Consider the following 18830-nt stretch of genomic DNA (forward strand, 5'->3'; position numbering starts at 1 on the left):
TTCATCACACAATGTGAATCGTAGTATCTCATGTTCGGCTAAAATAATAAAATTAAATATCCAGTCGAATTAAGTACCCTTTTCTATGTAAAGAACTAAACATATTTCAAATGTTCCCTTCAATATGCTTACTCAAATTGGGAAAAAGTTAAGCTTACTCAAATCTATAAAATCCTTATTACTTTTAACTTTTATGTACCAACACACAAAAAAAATTATGTCACAATTTAGATTATATCTCTATTTTAAAAAATTGTATAAATATGCAGTTCTTGAAAAAGTTACCTTGTGAACAATGTTAGATACGGGTTTAATGCTCATTCATATATGTCTCACCCTATAGATAAAATATTAGATTTTCGTCTAAAATTTACTAATTTTTCATGACATTTTCAATCTTTAGACTTGAATACTATTTACATAACAAAACAACTTAGATAGAAGCTTTTTTTTAATAAAAATAACTGCAATATTTAGACAGAAGTTTCTGTTTGGAAATTCGTAGATTTGACATGACTGATGGAATTTTGTTCTTTTACTTCCTAAAATATTGATTAATTCTTATTTAGTTCTCATAATATTTAATTAAATATATTTTACTTTTGTTTAATTGAAACATGCATTTTGATTCTTTTGCTAGTGAATCTTCGTAAATTCAACAAATTACTAAGAGTTAAACGATTTAGTTGGCCACGTGTTATGTTAAATTTGTTAACCATATTTGAAAAAATATAATTTTAATGAAAATAAGTATGACAACATACCTACGTAAAGGGACCATAAGATACATACACCTTTAAATTAATTCAAGATCTAAATTCTAAAATGCTTAACAAACTATCATAAAGATCGAAATCAGAATTTATTATTATAACTAAGGGGAATCAGAACTGCAACTATCCCAAACTTATCCTGTAAAAATGTGTTGTTAGTCAATAACTTGTGCAGTTGTGCTAGTGACATGATGACAGGGATAGAATATTTATAATATAGTACTAGTTAATAGCCTATTTCTAAAAACAAATGCTTTATTTTGTCTTCGTTAGTTGACATTCAATTTATCTTCCTAATAATATATTGCTATTCCTAGAAGCATTGTTCTATTGGGATCTTCTACTTTTTTCCTTCTAGATGTAGAAGCATAAGTCAAAAAAAAAAAATCGAGAAGAAACTACAATTTTAAATTTATAACTTTTTTAAAAATATTTTATTGAGCTCTTAATGGAGTATGCATCTACATATATTAAGTGATTTTTTAATTATAAATATATGAGTTCTTAAATATAAATATATTACTGAATTTAATCAAATTTGTATGCAAAATTATATCTCCACTCTTGCGAGGAGATTTTTCTTTTCTTTTTTTTTTGTAATTCTAAAAAAAAGTTAATGAGAACGATGTATCTACTACTCTACTTAAATTAACACAAAATTTGCCTCATAAAAGTGATTTTATACGTAAAAGCAATGTTAAAATTCCAATTTGACTTATATGCCCTTAAGTGACAATTGAAAATTTAATTTGATACTGAAATATATACTTCTAAAATTGTACTTTTAACGGAGGGAATTGTTACATCAAAAGTTAATTTTAATTAATTAGATGAATCAAATCCTTGAAATTTAAATAAGTGTAAATATTTTATATTATATGTTGGATTAGTTGCAACTTTATTTTTCGATCGTTTGGATGGACAAAAGAAATTTTTTGTTATTTCTTCAACAATTTATGATCTCTAGTAGACCTCTTAGCACAGATTCAAACTTAGATGAAGTCATGAAAACTGAGACAAATAGCCCGACATAATGCGTTGAAATACACTTCTAGTGTGAGAAATAACATAGGAATTGAATGAAAGATATACGCTGTATATGCATTTATTTGGTGTGTGATAAACTTTTAATATATAGTATATAATATTGAGAAATTCTTAGCATTAAGTTGTGTCTGATCATCCGACAGAGGTGTAGAATATATGGACCATAGGTGCAAAATTGTAATCTAGGAATATTTTTCGTTGATCTAGAAGTATAATATAATGTAATATAATACTTATAATATTTACCACGTGAATTTCGTCATTTATCATCACATTGACAGATTTGAGTACTTGACTTTCATATGTTTTTACTAGTACTACTACTTTTTATTGCTTTGGTAGTCAAGTAATTAAGGTGTCATTAGTGATGTATCAACTGCCAATACTTAGATTCTCTTGGACATTTTCCCTTCTCTCAACATTTCTTTTTAGTTGTGTTATCGTTTTTCTTATTCATTCATCATCTTTTTGATATACTATATTAGCTCTTGGCAGCAGGGTCGGAGTCAGCCTCTTGTTCGGGGGTTTGGTCGAACCCCCTTCGACGAAAAAATATATTATTTGTATATCATTAAAATTATTTTTTATGTAGTTATAGTAGATGTTGAACCCCTTCGACTAAGTTTTCTTTTAACCCCTTATTTGAAATCCTAAGTTTTTCTTAAATATGAAACTCCGTTCGTTGAAATCCTGGTTCCGCCCTTGCTTGCCAGCCACATAAGATGTCACTAGTGATGTATCAAATACGTGATTACTTTTGGTCAATTTCCCTTTAGATTTTTTTCCTCTCAATTGTATATCTTTTTTTAATTTTTACTTAGTGCAAAAGCATGCTATTTTCTTCGTTTATTTTTACTTATTTTATATTGATTCGTCATATTCTTTAAATATAATTTAATACTTTGAAAAATTGGCTATAATTAATAATAAGGCTAAATTAGAAATTAAATAATTTAAGTTAGAAATTAAATAATAAATTATTTCTTAATTTTTTAACTGAACAAATAAAAACATATATCTATTTTCATTGCGGTAGATAAATAGAAGTGGACGGATGAAGTATTAAACCACTATGAAGGGTAATACACGTTCAACCAAGAAACAATTTGCCAGACTATGACTTGACTATTAAATAAATAAATACTACCATCATTTTAAAATAGTTAGATTCTTTTGACTTGACATTCTCCTTAAAAAAAGTATTTGTTAAAAATTTATTTTATTAAATTAGTCTTATTAATTATATTTTGAAAATATAAATTTGAATATATATATATATATTTATATAGTCAATGATAGAGTAATATTGAAAGAACATAATAAAATTCTCTTGATTTGTCGCATGAGGTTAATGTCGTAGTGAAGCTAGATTTTCAGGTCTTTCAGAAGAGGGAGAGTTACAAGTATCTTGGGTCTATGATTCAGGAAAATAGTGAGATTATATTGACGAGGATGTCACGCACCGTATTGCTGCAAGGAGATTGAAATGCAGGCTCGCTTTGGGAGTTTTGTGCGATAAGAAGGTGTCTTCTAAGTTTAAAAGTAAATTCTACATAGTGACATTTCGACCGGCTATGTTGTATGGAGCAGGGTGTTGGCCAGTTAAGAACTCCCACATTCAAAAGTTGAAGGTGACGGAAATGATCACGGATGTCACGATATAGATGTGTAGACTTACCAGTAAAGATATGGTTAGAAATGATATTATTCGGGAGGAGGTGGAAGAGGCTTCGGTGAGAGATAAGATGTGGGAAGTGAGGTTGCGATGGTTTGGACATGTGATGAGGAGGTGCACGGATGCTCCAGTACAAAAGTGTGAGAGGTTGACTATGAATGGTTTTTGGCGGGGTGGAGGTAGTTCGAAGAAATATTGAAGGGAGGTGATTAGGCATGATATAGAACAGTTATAGCTTACGGAAGACGTGACCATTCATAGGAAAGTGTGGAGGACTCAAATTACGATAGAGGATCAGTGGGTAGTAGTTTAGCCATTATAGCAGGGAAGAATACTTTATTTTTATTTGTGCGTGGAGTTTTTTGTTAGTGGTGTTCAGTGATGTCTATGATTTTGGATAGATAGTTTATAGTAGTACCTTGTGGGTATCTTATTTCTTTTATTATCTAGCAATGTGTTATCTCATCTTGTTTGCTTTTATGTTATCTGTTTGTTATACTGTTATATGTCATGAACCGAGGGTCTATCGGAAACCACCTCTCTACTGCATCTAAGATAGTGGTATGAACTACGTACACTTTACCCTTCCTAGACCCCATTTTGTAGGCATATACTGGATTTGTTGTTGTTGATTTTTGGATCAACTAAAATGAAACGGAGGGAGTAGTATTGGATAATATTAGTAAGTAGACAAGGACTAAACAATACACATAACAAAAACTAATAGTATTTTGACAGATTACATTAATGAAAATTATACTAATACCAATTGAAAATTATACTAACACTAATAATTAGAGTAGGCAGAAAGTAGACAGAAACTTTTAATAGTAGTAATCCAGAACGAAGTCAAATTTTAGCAAATGGGGACACATAAAAGCAGACAAAGGTTGGCTGTAAAGTCCAAATCATTTTTGCACAACACCAAAAATATCATTTACTCATTTTTCTTCTCTTCTTCCCATTTTTAACTACCATATTTCTGTTTACTTATTAATCAATCGTAACATATTTATTACCAGAACGTAATCACATAGAGCAAGACGAAGGAGAAGCAGGACGAGTCTTCCGCTTCTCCATTCGTCATTTCAGTGAACTTTGCTCGTATCCTTTCAGAAAAAAAGCAGAGATGAATTTCTCGGGATTTATAAGGTGTATTCTAATTTTCCTGGTGAGTATCGCTATGATTTGTGAAGCTGATCCTCGAATATCAGAAGCGGGACTGATATGTGGAACGAACAGGTCATCACCAGCCGCAACGATCATTCCCATATTTGTTAAAGCAATGGAAGTCGTATCACAACGCGTGACGGACCATAATTGGGGAAGTCACGGTGTAAATTCAACAAACATATCAATTTATGGATTAGCAAATTGTTATCAAGATCTGCCACATCAGGATTGTATGTTATGTTACGCTGCTAGTCGAACTCGACTTCCTCGTTGTCTTCCTGGTAAATCAGGTCGAATATATCTCGATGGATGTTTCCTTCGATACGATTACTACAATTTCTTCAACGAAACTACTGATTCAGCGAACGATAAAGTGAACTGTAGCAGCTCAATTGGAGTTGCTACTGGACAGGAATTGGACACGTTAAATGCATCTGCTGGAAATTTGATTGAACAATTGACAGGGAGAGCGGTGGCGAACGGCGGCTTTGCGTCGATGCATTTGAACGGCGTTTATGGATTGGCACAGTGTTGGAAAACTGTGAGTAGAAAAGGTTGTAGAGAATGTTTGGATAAAGCAAGCAGAGATATCAAAGGGTGTTTTCCAAACAGAGATGTCAGAGCTTTAATTGCGGGATGTTATTTGAGATATTCTACACAAAATTTTCTCAACGATCCATCTCAGAGTAGCAGCAGCAGTAAGTATTTCTTCATTTTTCAATAAAATTTAGTTTTTCGTTTAATCAACAAATTTCTGGAAAATTGCTTGATTAGGTTGTACTTCTTATACCAAATTTAAGAAAAATCAGGATTTCCTGGCTTATGTTATGCTATGATTCATGTATTTTCTCCGTTTCAGCTCAAGTGTCCTTTTTAATCTACAGAACGTTTTCAATTTTATATCAATTTAGACAATCAAGATAGAAAAAACGTTTTTTTTTTTTAAAAAAAAAGAAAAATCACTTTAACTCTTGCTGTTGAAAAGGTCAAAATTGGGTAGCAGTACTGACTTTTCAATTTAATAAAGAGTAAGTGAGATAAAATAGAAATAAATAGGGTAATTTAATAAATTTTAGTACTTTTTTTTTCAATTTAATATTTTCATATTAACGTAACAAAGCTTTTAACGACGTTGAAATGAGGAAAGGAGAGTTTCCTTTTTGGCTTATGAACACTTTCGGACTTCACTTTCTTTTCTATATTAGCTGGTCAGAAGTCTATTTTGAAATTAAAGTTGATGAGTTTAATTTTTAAGGTTTGTTTTTAATATTGAATATGTTATATTATAGAAATTATGAATATAGAGTTTAGGATTTTTTAAAAGTTTGTAAGTTTAAAATGTATATTTAATATATCAAAAATAAATGTGGCTGCATCCACCTCGTGTCACATTTTCCTATTGCTTTGTTGCATTTTTGGGTTGGTGCTTTGCTTTTATTTTGACGGCAAACATTAATTACGATTTAACGTCGAAATGCCATAATTTTGTAAAGTTTCGTGACCTTCAATTAAAACTATAACCAAAATTCTCAATTTTATATTAGGAAAAGTTTTTTTTTTTAATGTTCTAGTTATCACCAACTTTTTTTAAAAAAAACTTTCCTATTATGGGGCCTTATAAAATTGAGAACCTTGGTTGTCAAATTTGAAGAAATGGTCCCTATGATCATTTTCAAATTTGAATAAAAGGAAAATGACTTTTCAAATCTTATGTGTTATTTTCACATCTTATATGTATATATGCAAAGAAAGATCATTCATAAAATAAACACAAATTTTAAAATCAACTTACAAAAGACTTCAAAATTGACTGACTTTTGAGGCCCTCTTTTGACTTATAATTTTATATTTTGTCTCCCCTCCAAAAAAGATAATAATAATAATCATCTTTTTGCATTTTGTAATGAAAATGCTGTTATTTTCAGGGGTAAGCAAAGGGGTGATAGTAGCTATAGTTCTTGGAGTGACTGCTTTCATGATGCTGGCTCTCTCTGCTGCTTACACAGCTCGTAAAAGATCATTAAAGCGAAAACGAGGTATTATCATATGAACAAAATAAAATAATTTTGTGACTTTACTGTTATAATTAGTAACGTTCAATGAGCTAGTATCATTTTTTTTTTTTGTGGCATTGTTGCAGAACGCATTAATCTTGGCAAACTATCGAATTCATACAAGAAGTCAAGCTTGAATTTCAAATATGAAAATCTTGAGAAGGCAACAAACTACTTTGATCCTTCAACAAAAGTAGGCCAAGGAGGAAATGGTTCTGTATACAAAGGGACTTTGCCTAATGGGAATGTTATTGCAGTTAAGAGACTATTTTTCAATACAAGACAATGGGTTGATGAGTTCTTCAATGAGGTTAATCTCATCCATGGAATTGAACACAAAAATCTTGTCAAGTTGTTGGGCTGCAGCATTGAAGGCCCCGAGAGCCTGCTCGTGTACGAATTTGTGACCAATAAGAGTCTAGACCAATACCTCTTTGGTAATTAACTTTCTTTCTTATTCGATACATAAATGGCAAGTTTCAGGAGTCCAACTATCAAGACGTCTTTTGGGGTAAACCCCAGCGTGACAGAACCGCTGAGGGCCCAATGGTTGGGGCAGAGCGGAAAATACCTCGACAGTTGAACCAGGACTTTGACAATGCGTTGTTATTACATATACGTTTCTATCTAATTATATGTTGTGCGACAGTTGCATTGTTCTGATTGAGTTGTTGAATTTTTGTTGTAGATAAGAACAAGATAAAGATCCTAAATTGGGAAGAACGTTTCCGTATTATAGTTGGAACAGCAGAAGGCATTGATTTCCTCCATAGAGGCTCAGAGATCAGAATCATCCACAGGGACATCAAGAGTTCCAATGTGCTTCTTGATGAAAATCTTGAAGCGAAAATTGCTGATTTTGGCCTTGCTCGGTGTTTTGCAGCTGACAAAACTCATCTTAGCACTGGAATTGCTGGAACATTGTAAGTCACAATGCACAAATACTTTTCATTACAATTCACAAACATTGGTCTTTTTTTAACTTAACGAGGGATATTTTCGCTGTACAGAGGATATATGGCTCCTGAATACCTCGTAAAAGGACAGCTAACAGAGAAGGCTGATGTCTATAGCTATGGGGTGCTAGTTCTTGAAATTGTTTGTGGCCGAAAAAGTATTGCCTTTGCAGATGACTCTGGCTCTCTAATACAAACAGTAAGAATACTATACACTTCTCTTTAGAATTGTCATTATGATCATTAAACATTGTTAGTAAAGTCACAACTATTTTTATCATATTTAAGTAACTGAATTCTACCGACCATAACAATCAAGTTACTAAACTTACCAACTATATCGTCAAGGCATAACTGTTATAGTGAGTAGAGTTCAGTGACTTTACTGGCATAATTGGTAAAGTTTAAGCATTTTAATATGACAGTGGGCAAAGTTCATTCAGTTTAGTAGTGTGACAAGGAATAATTTTGCGACTTTACTGTTATTATGAGTAAAATTCAGTGGCGACATGTGAAATTAACCTTCTGATACTCAGCAGTTGAACTCAGTATATTGTCGTTTTTTTTCAGGTGTGGAAGCTCTACACAACAAATCAGGTCACTGAATCAGTAGACCCTCTCTTGGATGGCGATTTTCCGCGAGAGGAGGCATCAAAGGTCCTAAAAGTGGGGCTGTTGTGTACTCAAGCTTCAGTCGCTTTAAGACCATCGATGAGAGAAGTTGTCCAAATGCTAACGTGTGAGGGTTATCAAATTCCAGAACCATGCCAACCACCTTTCTTAAATTCGAGCTTATTAGCTGGCGGTTCTGTCAAATCCAGCATAAGAAGTTTAGTAACAAATGCACTCTCTAAATTTGATGAATCGTCATCTTATACTAACACCACAGGGTCCTCAAGTATGCGAAGTGCATCAACTGGACCACACAGAAGTGACGAATTCCTTCTAAAAGAGTCTGAAAATAGGAAATAATTGGAAGGACAAATATAGGAATGGAAATTTTATGAGATTTTTTCAGTACATTTTTTGTACAGTAATAGAACTAGTTGTGCATTTTTATGATTTATATATATTTTGGACCTTTTTGGTGAGTATTGATACAAGAAAGTGTAGACAGAAGCAGAGCAACATATATCGTTTTCAAAGAGTTATGGGAATTTCTTAAAGCGAAATCCATTTGTCCTAACTTTTTTTCATTATGAAATGCTTTCATATAAATTATGTGGATATAGACGGTTCATTTGGACCCCATTTTGAGTTATCAATTGCCGACCAATTCATTTTCCTCAGCCACCTGCTTTTGTGGTCTTATTATATCAACATTGTACGTTTGTCTTGCTGTACATTTATATTAGTAGTTGTAGTATTGCTTCTATAGTTTTTCATCCTTCAATTTTTACTATTTTTTTTGTTTCTTATATTTTGATTATTATATTATTTTATTGTTGTTTCATTGTACTATTTTGGTTACTGTTTGTTATTTCTTACACTTTCATTACTTTTTTGGGGAGGTTACTCTGAATTGTTTTTCTTGAGTCGAGAATGTATCAAAAATAGGGGTGACAAATGAGCGGATTGGATTGGATTTGGACGGTTAAATATGGATCGAACAAAAATGGTTAGATTGCAATCCGCCCATATAAATATGGGTAAATATGAATTTGGTCAAATATGGATTGGGTAAAAATGATTCAACCCACTTTAAAAGTCAAAAACATAAAACTTTTATATCATATCAACTTGACTTTTTTTAAAAAAAAAATTTTCTCTCTCTTCTATATGTAGTCTCTAATTTTATTTTTTATTTTTTTATTTTTTTTCATTTTTTTTTCTCTCTTCTATCTCTACTCTTTTTTTTTTTTTTTTTATTTTTTTTCATTTTTTTTTTCTCTCTTCTATCTCTACCCATTGCTTCTCTTTCTTTTTTTTCTTTTCCTTTTTAGTCTTCTTTTTTTCTATTTTTTATTTTGTTTTATTTTTACTTCTTTCTCATTTTTTTCTTTTTTCATTTTATTTTATGTTTTATATTTATTTTATTTTTGAAGAACATGATTAAGTTGAGTATAAATTATGAATGATAACTAAAATATCATAACCACTCAATAAATTTGTATTTACCATCATTTTTTTCCCTTTTCATTACTTTTTTTCCTTTTGATTTTTTTTTTATATTTTTTTTTCAATTCTTTCTTTACGCTTTTTTTTTCTCTCTCTTCTATCTCTTCTAACTTTTACCTCTTTTTTTTTTTTGATTTTTCTTTTATTTTGATTTTTTTTTTATGATAACGAAAATACCCTAAGCGCATATTGATTTATATTCGCCCAACATTTATAATTTGTGTAAGTACACTCAAGTGAACTCCACCTAATGAACACATACAAAAATAGTATCCTGAAAGATCTTGGATTACATTCATCAAACCAAATATCTTTAGCAGTTGCAAATTGATATACTAATACTAGTGTCACATTTGCATTGAATGATACATTGTATATTTATGTATTTTAGTTTCGAGGAAATACAATTAATTCGTACACTTATTTGTATATAAATACAAATGATAAATTATACATATTGATAACTAAGCTATTCAAATACAAATAATAAAATTATTTGAAATATATAGTACGATACAAATAAATTTAAAATTAAAAAAAATTATAAAATATAAATTTTAAGCATAGGTGGGTGATCTTGGTGTTTAAATGGGTACCCATATTTTACCCATTTTGTTCATATTTGTATGAGCTTTTAAAATGAATTGAAGTCCATATTTACTCATTTGAAATATGAGTGATCCAATTCAATAAATATGGATTAAATGGATTCTTTTCACAAATATGAACTGAAATTGCCAGCCTTAATCGAAAATCACTTTTCTATTTATGAGGAAGAGATAAGGTCTGTGTGCCCAAACCACTTTGTGAGACTACCCGAATATGTTGTTGTAGTAGTTATTATATCAAAGCTCAAATCTAGTATTTGCTACCAAGATATTTTGCAAGAGATTCAAAGCGAGAATTTTTTTTTTTCGAAAGGCAGGACTTAATTCTGAGGCAATTGATATTTAGCTTATTTGCCCAGCTCCATTTCAAGTTATGCACTTTCACCCCTCGAAGCAATCAATAGATGGGAAACTATAGGTTTAGTGTAGCATTGAACATGATAAATAAAAGGCAATAAAATGCGCCACCCTCTACCATTCTCTACTTATTAGATATCATTTTTTTTTTAATCTACTGCAAGGTTCTAACTTGTGACATGCGTCTAATATACCCCTCATATGCAGTTTCACCCCTAAACACCTAAGTCTCGAGACAATAGATGAGAAACTATAGGTGTACCATTGAAAATGAAACGTAAATAAAATGTCAATAATCTTCTTTAGAAGAAAGTTGAGAAAATGTATTGATCAGTTGATATGAGGTGAGAAGGCAATAGGGATGATAAAGCGCTTGCTTGCGGTGATAGGACGATACTGTAATTCTTGCTCATGCTTGACTAATTATGGTGGTGGACCATATATATATATATACTTCCTCCCGCTGTTTTAATCTGTTTCAAAAAGAATGATCTCTTTCTTTTTTTGGTAATACTTTAATTTTAACTTTCTACATGACATATTTAGTACCACAAGATTAAAAGATATTTTGGGTCGAATCAAAATAGATCATTCTTTTTGAAACCAAGGAAGTACCATTTAACAGCGAAGCATCGGAACTTCAGTCTTCTGGACCACAAGATCCTTCAATGTCAACTAAAAATCTGCCACATAAAAGAGATCATAAACATTGAAAAAAAATAATACATACAAGTGGACACTCAATGCCAGTACAACTTATCAGATTAGTATTGAATTTGCATTTTTCCTTGGATGCCGGGAAATTAAGGTAAGGTGAAGTAGAGCTGGAAACTCAAATATGCCATGAAACTTAAAAAAAATTATGTCATGTATTTAAAGTATGACAATAATATATTTAACTTTCTTAAAAAGAGAGCTATATGCATCATTTTTAACGAAAATGAGCAAACGAAATTAAGTCTCAGAAAATGTGCATAACTGTCTTTTTCTTAAAAAGAGAGTTATATATTAAAAATTACATAACTCGCTTAAAAAGTGAGTTATGTATTTCATTTTACATAACTCACTTTTTAAGTGAGTTATGTAATAGAACTCACACAACTCTCTTAAAAAGAGAGTGATGCATTTTAAAAGAGTTATGCATTTTTGCATTTTATAACTCGCTCAAAAAGGGAGTTATATAATAAAAGTTTAACTTACTTTTTTTCTCTACGTAAATATAATAAAAATTATATAACTCACTTTATAAAAACTTAGATATTATGTGAACAATTAATTTATCTTTTAAAATTTTATTTTTTTAGAAAGAAGATCAACTATTATGAAACGAAGAGAGTACAACTCACTGATTATATGAGTCATGTAGAAATAAAATGTAAAACTCACTATTTAAGTGAGTTATTCATTATATTTATATAACTCTACAAATATATGAGTCATGTGCAAATAACTTTTTCCACCAACATTCATATTTTTCCTATTTAAATAGAAGTATACATTATAAACTCTTCATTCTTTATTCACTCATCTCCTCTTTTGAAACTGCATTTTTCTTCTTTAAATTAAATCTTCTTTTTCAAACTTGTTCAAATTCGACTCTTCTTTTCAAAACTTAATCAAGCTTAAAGAATGAATGTTGAACGTGTTAAAGTTGAACTTTTTTGGGATAATGAAATTATTCACGAGGGAAATACAATTTATTATAGTATCTCCCCCAAGTTCAACGTCAAGTATTCAATTTCAATTGGTTACGGAGACTTTGTAGAATCTACTTTTGGAAGAATGAAAATAAAAAATGATGATTTTGATTTATTTATAGTTTGACAGTATCCAAATTCGTTCTTATCACAAGGATTGGTAAATTATGGAGAATGGATTATCAGTGAAGATGAGTCGTTGACTGAATTTCTGAGGGCTCCTTGTGACTATGCTAGTCAAATAAAGCTGAACATTCGTCAAATTTATGTTAAGAAGGAGTGTAAAAATCGTCCTGCGCACTCTCCAACACTGAAGAATTTGCATACGCAATTTGATAATCCAACTAATGTTGTTGATGCGCGTTTAACTCCAACTTGTTGGATGGGGACCAGTGGAGAATCAATTTTCTAAGTTTATATGTGTTATTACGTATAAAATCAATGGGGGACTAGTGGGGTTTTGTGGGTTCTTGGAAGGTTTTGTTGTTTGGAGTAAAAAGGGTAAAGTGAAGTGAAGATGAGAGATGGTAAAGTGAAAAGTATATTTATTATATATAACTCACTTAAAAAGTGAGTTATGTAAAAAGAAATACATAACTCATTTTTTAAGTGAGTTATGTAGTTTTTAAGAGAGTTATGTTAAAAAAAAATGCATCACTCTCTTTTTAAGAGAGATATGCACATTTTTTGAAACTTAACTCCGTTTGATCACTTCCGTTAAAAATAATGCATATAACTCTCTCCTTTAAGAGAGTTAAGCATATTATGGTCACACTTTAAAAACATGACATATTTGATATTTTTTTTAGTTCCATGGCATATTTTGGTTCCCAGCTCGGTGAAGTAACAACGCGTGGTATTTTCTTTATTAGTTGTAATTAATTTCGTTTTTCTTTGTCCTATGTTTTCGCATTTACAGAGACCTGTAGGATATACACAAGTGAAATAAGCACCCCAAAATGTTTAATTTGTATAGTAGATTCCTATGTTGCTTGGACTTTTTAAAAATGTTGTCGTATCTGCGTCGGATCCTTCAAAAAATACCCCACTTTTTGGAGGATTCGATATGCTTATGTAGACAAACTTTTTTAAGGATCCAATATGCATATATAAACATTTTTCAATTTAGCTGTAGGCCTAATCTGTGAGTTCCTATGTTAAATTGGGCCCATCTATACGTTCTACTAAAGAAACTAATGTTGACAATCACAACAAGGGAAAATTTCAGAAATAGCAACTGTAGAGCCATAATTATAATATTTATAGCAACAGTTTCAAAATTACAAAAAATAGCAATATGTATTTTGTATTTTAGTAAAAGACTGCTATAAAAATATATATACAAATATGTTTAAACGTTCCTTATTAAACTCTAATCAGTTAGAGTAAATTAAGGGATAAAACTGTTCCTCATTTTAAGCAACATTTAATTAACAGATACCTTTACCATTTATGACTCTCTTTTTTTACCTTAACCGTTAATTCACAATTTGAAATTCAAAAATCATTTTTCATATACATCACGTAAAAGCATTTTTAAAAAAAAAATTGAGAGATTGAAATATCATTGATGAACTCTATATTTTACGAAGAATAATTGAATAATCAACTCCACGATTACATGTATGGTTAAATAAAATTTTTAGATCATGTTTATGAAATTGCGAAAATATTTTGAAAGTTAATAAAAATATGGGTTAATGATCATGAAGTTGAAAATTTTATATATTGTATTTTGAATTTTATAAGTTATGGCTGAAAATATTTTTCAAATACTTTTTTTCTCAAAAATCAAAGATTTTCTTTTCGTCATGTATGTATGAAACTAAATTAAACTTCTTAAATGCTAAATTTAAATTGTAGTAGATGATACACATTATTCTGATGAAAAATTAATTTTTCGTGGGAATTTTTTTTGTTGTTGTGTATATACAAATTATTAATTGTATGCAGTACATATTATATAATTGAATTTGTATTTAATATTTTGTAGTGTTCTGGACCTTGACGATGGGAAGCATACCTGTTCTCATTAAACATACTGGTAGTATGAACAACAATATAAAGATTACATCAGTGATGCAATATTGTTGAGCATAAACGCTTCATACAACCAACTGCGCGAAGTACTAGCTTCATACATGGATGTCGATTTGACACGCAAAAGCATTCAAATTGAATATCAGTTAACAGATATTGAAGGTAAAATACGTATACGTAATGACATAGGTTTGAAGGTTTACATTATGCAGAAAAGAGAGGTAAAGGTAATGAGTGTTTTGCCCTTGTACATAAGTGTTTCAAAAAAAGAATAGTTTCAATGAATTGGTTAGTTCATCAATATGTAACGCTGTGAGTATGAATCTGTCTATCACTGCGCGTAACGTTGTGAATACAAGTACTAAAAGAGCGTTGATAGTTACTAATTCAGATGAATGTTTGGATGTATTGGATATTGATGCAACTAAAGTAATTATCTCGGACCCACATCACAAACATATTGAGGTTGAACAAGTTTATATCTCGAAAGGGTGTGAAAATCTGTGATGAAGGATTACACGATTCGAGAGAAGTTTCAATCACGATCTGTTAGATCAAGTAAAACCTGGTAAGTTTGTCATGTATATAAAGTTTGTTGTTTTCTTCTTGTTAAATTGTATTACAGCATATGTATTTAAAAAATACATATAGATTAAATTTTTTTTTACATGTTGCAAATTACATTTCATCTTTTTTTTTTTCAATTACACATTAATATGCAAATCATGTAATTGTGATTTTTTATTTCGTGCATCTGATATCAATAAATCAAGAATGTTTTGTGTTAGAGAATTCTTACCCGAACACACATGTCCGATAAAGGATAAGATTTATCCTAAGTTTCATGCTACTAGTAAGTTGATTGGAGGTACGATGAAACAAAAGTTTAAAAATCACAAAAGAAAGTACAGTACGACTGAAATCAGAAGTGACATAAAGGAAGACCTTGGTATGGTTTTGACGTACATTATGTCTTGGCGAGCTAAGAAACAAGCACTTGAAGATTTGAGAGGGAAACCGTCGACATCATACGGAAAACTACCTGCATACATTCATGTTTTGAACTCTACTTACCCAGGTTCACATATACGAATGAAAAAGCATGAAGATAATAAGTTTTTGTATATTTTTGTCGCACTAACTACATTCATACAAGGGTTCGATCTCTGTAGACCTGTGATAGTTGTTGATGCAAGTTATCTCAGAGGACTGTACAATGACACATTTATAGCTGCATGTACCATGGATGGAGCCGGTAAGCTATTCTCAAAATGTATTTAACTCTATGAAAAGATGTATGTGTTTATTATATATATGTGCAGCATATTTATCTTTGTACTATTTATTTGTTATGTTTTAGATATATGAATTTATATTAAATTTGTGAATTATGTTTATGAAATAAATTTCATTCACATAATCGGTAAGTTATATGTTTTTATAGAGTACTTATTCAATTTTTTGTGGATGTTGATTGGGAGAAAGATATGGTTCCAAATATATTTATATGTATTATAGGTATGGGTTATGTTTATGTGTTAAATTCAGTTAAACTTGTTTCCAGCTGTATGTATTTGAAAAATACATATAATTTTCTTAATGTCTGTATATATCGTACTTTTAATGTATTTGTTTCATGTTCAGGCCATATATTTTCATTGGCATATGAAATAGTAGATTCTGAAAATGATGCATCCTGGACATGGTTCTTTCAGAATCTAAAGGAAGCATACGGTAAAAGAGAACATATGTGTGTAGTTTTCGATCGTAATCCAAGCATTATAAAAGCTGTTGCTAGTGTGTACAATAATGTACCACATTACGCTTGTATGTTGCATCTATGGGGTAATGTGAAAAAAAAAAATTAGTAAGTCACATGATGCATTGTCGGAAATCTTCTATTCCATGGCGAAATTATACTCAAAGTTCGAATTTCATAATTTAATGGAGAAAGTGAAGGTAGTTGATGTTAGGATGAAGAATTGCTTGGAGTTGGCGGAATACGATAAGTGGGCTAGGCCATATGCAACAGTTCATAGGGGATGGACCTTAACATCAAATATTGCAGAGTCAATTAATGTTGCACTGGTATCAGCTAGAGAACTTCCAATATACGATTTTTTAGAGGAAGTTAGATTGATATTTGGTAGATGGAACTGTGAAAACAGATAGGAGGCATTGTACACATGCACGGATCTTATTGGAAAATTTCAAACAATTCTCCAACAGAATGAAGCAGAGTGTACACATATGAAGGTATGATAAAATAGATATAATCATTTAATGTTATATCTTCTTGAATTTTTATATGTTGCATGAAACATATCTTAATATACAAATTATTAAATTTATAACAAATCTATGTGTTGTAATAAAAAAAATATGTATATCTTCTTTAGACATATTAATATGCATTTGCTGCTTTGAAAAAAAATACATTTGCTAATTTGTAGCAAATTTTACTGTAATTTTTTTTCTATAATATTTTTTATGTATTAATATTTTCAGATTATACCAGCCTTAGAGTACTTCTATACTGTCCACGATAAGGAGAAACATTTTATAATTTGTCTAAAGAAAAAAAAAAATGTTCTTGTCATGCATTCCCATTGGATGAGATACCATGTGTGTATGCTTGTGCTATACTTGATAGAAAGAATCTTGAAAAAGGAACGCATTGCTCTAATCTATACAAGCCAAAAACTGTACTGAGAACGTATGATCTTCCTGTATATCCTCTATCACATAAAGATGACGGGGTGATACCTCATGATATATTAGAGGAAGTGGTTTTGCCCCAAAAATACAAGCGGCCCCCTGAAAGACCTGCAAAGAAGGAGTGCGGTAAATCAGAAAGAGATATGTTTGAAAAGAAAAGCAAAAATTGTTGTAGTTCATGCGGACAAAAAGGTCACAATAGGCGTTCATGTAGGAAATACAACAAATGACACATTTGATCATGTTTTTAGTGAAAATTCTGTTGCTTTATTATTATTTTTAATTTGAGTTGTTTCATTTTGAATTTTGAACTTTTTATTGATATTGATAATTTGTTAGTGTTCAGATGTTGCACTTTTATGAAGTTGAACTTGTTAATTTGTTATAGTTCAAATGATAAATTTTATATTATATATGTATATATATACATATATTCTTTGCACTAAAAATATGTTTGAATATAGAATAATAGGAGCCATTATTATTTTGAAAAATAAATATGTTTACATTAGACGTAAATGGAAATACAATCTGAAACGAACATTAGTATTAACCATAATGTGTATCTTTCAAAAAATACAAATGAAAATCTGAAAAATACATATGTCTGGATGTGTATTTAGTAGAAATGTATATATGAAAATCAAATAAAAATACATATGTATTATAAACGATTATGTTCAGTTGAATGGTATATGTATTTTAAATATACATTTGCTCACTGAAATTATATAATTTATGTTAATAAAATACATTTGTTAACTGGAATGACATATTTTATGAGTAATATGTATTTTAAAAAGTCATATCTTTACTGTCATAGTGATATATATTTTTAAAATATATATGTTCACTGTAATGGTAATATGTATTTGAAAAATACATATCTTCACTGTAATGGTAATATGTTCACTTCATAATTGATTTGTTAGTTGAATGTTCATGTAATGTTAAAAGTACAAATGTTAACTGAAATAAGCATATGTATGTTAAAAATACATATGTTCACTGGAATAAGCATATTTATTATTATAAATATGCACATAGACATATACTAACCATGAAAAAGTAGAAATTATACGATTAAAGATCAAAAAGTTAACATAACAATAAAGGAACATTAACATGCCATCTTTGACCATTAAAGTAATCTTTGACCATTAAAGTAACATATGAATCCCATAATATATTCAAAAAAAAATATTCACCTAATCTTACATGTTGTTAACTTCAACAAAATAAAATACAAATCGAATATCAACCACTTCAGTGCCTTCTGTTAACTCAGTGATCCGAAGAGGCCTCATTGGTGCTTCATCATCGCTTTGTGCCTTTGCTTTTGCTTTCGTAGTACCATAATCCCACAACAGTGAAGCATATCTTATGTGAATTAGATCTAGGTCAAAGTCAACAGATGGAACACCTTCACCAAAAGTAAGACACTCGGCATACGTAACCATATATAAGCCACAATCCTTGCAAAGACATACATTAATAAGTAAGAAGTTGTTAAAAGCTTAATTCATATGTATATATACAAGTAAAATGCATACTATTTACTTACAAGCTTCCACTTGGTTGTTGAGGCACATTCTCCACAATTGAAACACCAAA

At 30.3% G+C, this 18830-nt stretch overlaps 2 protein-coding genes across 2 annotated transcripts; both read left to right on the forward strand.

The window, feature by feature from the left end:
- Nucleotides 1-4302: 4302 nt before the first annotated feature.
- Nucleotides 4303-8850, forward strand: LOC107860666 (cysteine-rich receptor-like protein kinase 42). The gene is made up of 6 exons (XM_016706103.2): nucleotides 4303-5366; nucleotides 6594-6704; nucleotides 6809-7159; nucleotides 7411-7645; nucleotides 7733-7877; nucleotides 8249-8850. The coding sequence occupies exons 1-6, from the start codon at nucleotides 4625-4627 to the stop codon at nucleotides 8648-8650; spliced, it is 1986 nt and encodes a 661-aa protein (XP_016561589.2). The 5' UTR covers nucleotides 4303-4624; the 3' UTR covers nucleotides 8651-8850.
- Nucleotides 8851-15467: 6617 nt separating this feature from the next.
- LOC124896319 lies at nucleotides 15468-16670 on the forward strand. Its single transcript, XM_047407879.1, has 3 exons — nucleotides 15468-15753; nucleotides 16143-16309; nucleotides 16425-16670. The coding sequence occupies exons 1-3, from the start codon at nucleotides 15468-15470 to the stop codon at nucleotides 16668-16670; spliced, it is 699 nt and encodes a 232-aa protein (XP_047263835.1).
- The last annotated feature ends 2160 nt before the right edge of the window (nucleotides 16671-18830 follow it).

Source organism: Capsicum annuum, chromosome 2 (genome assembly GCF_002878395.1).
Source record: "Capsicum annuum cultivar UCD-10X-F1 chromosome 2, UCD10Xv1.1, whole genome shotgun sequence".
NCBI classification, from domain to species: domain Eukaryota; kingdom Viridiplantae; phylum Streptophyta; class Magnoliopsida; order Solanales; family Solanaceae; genus Capsicum; species Capsicum annuum.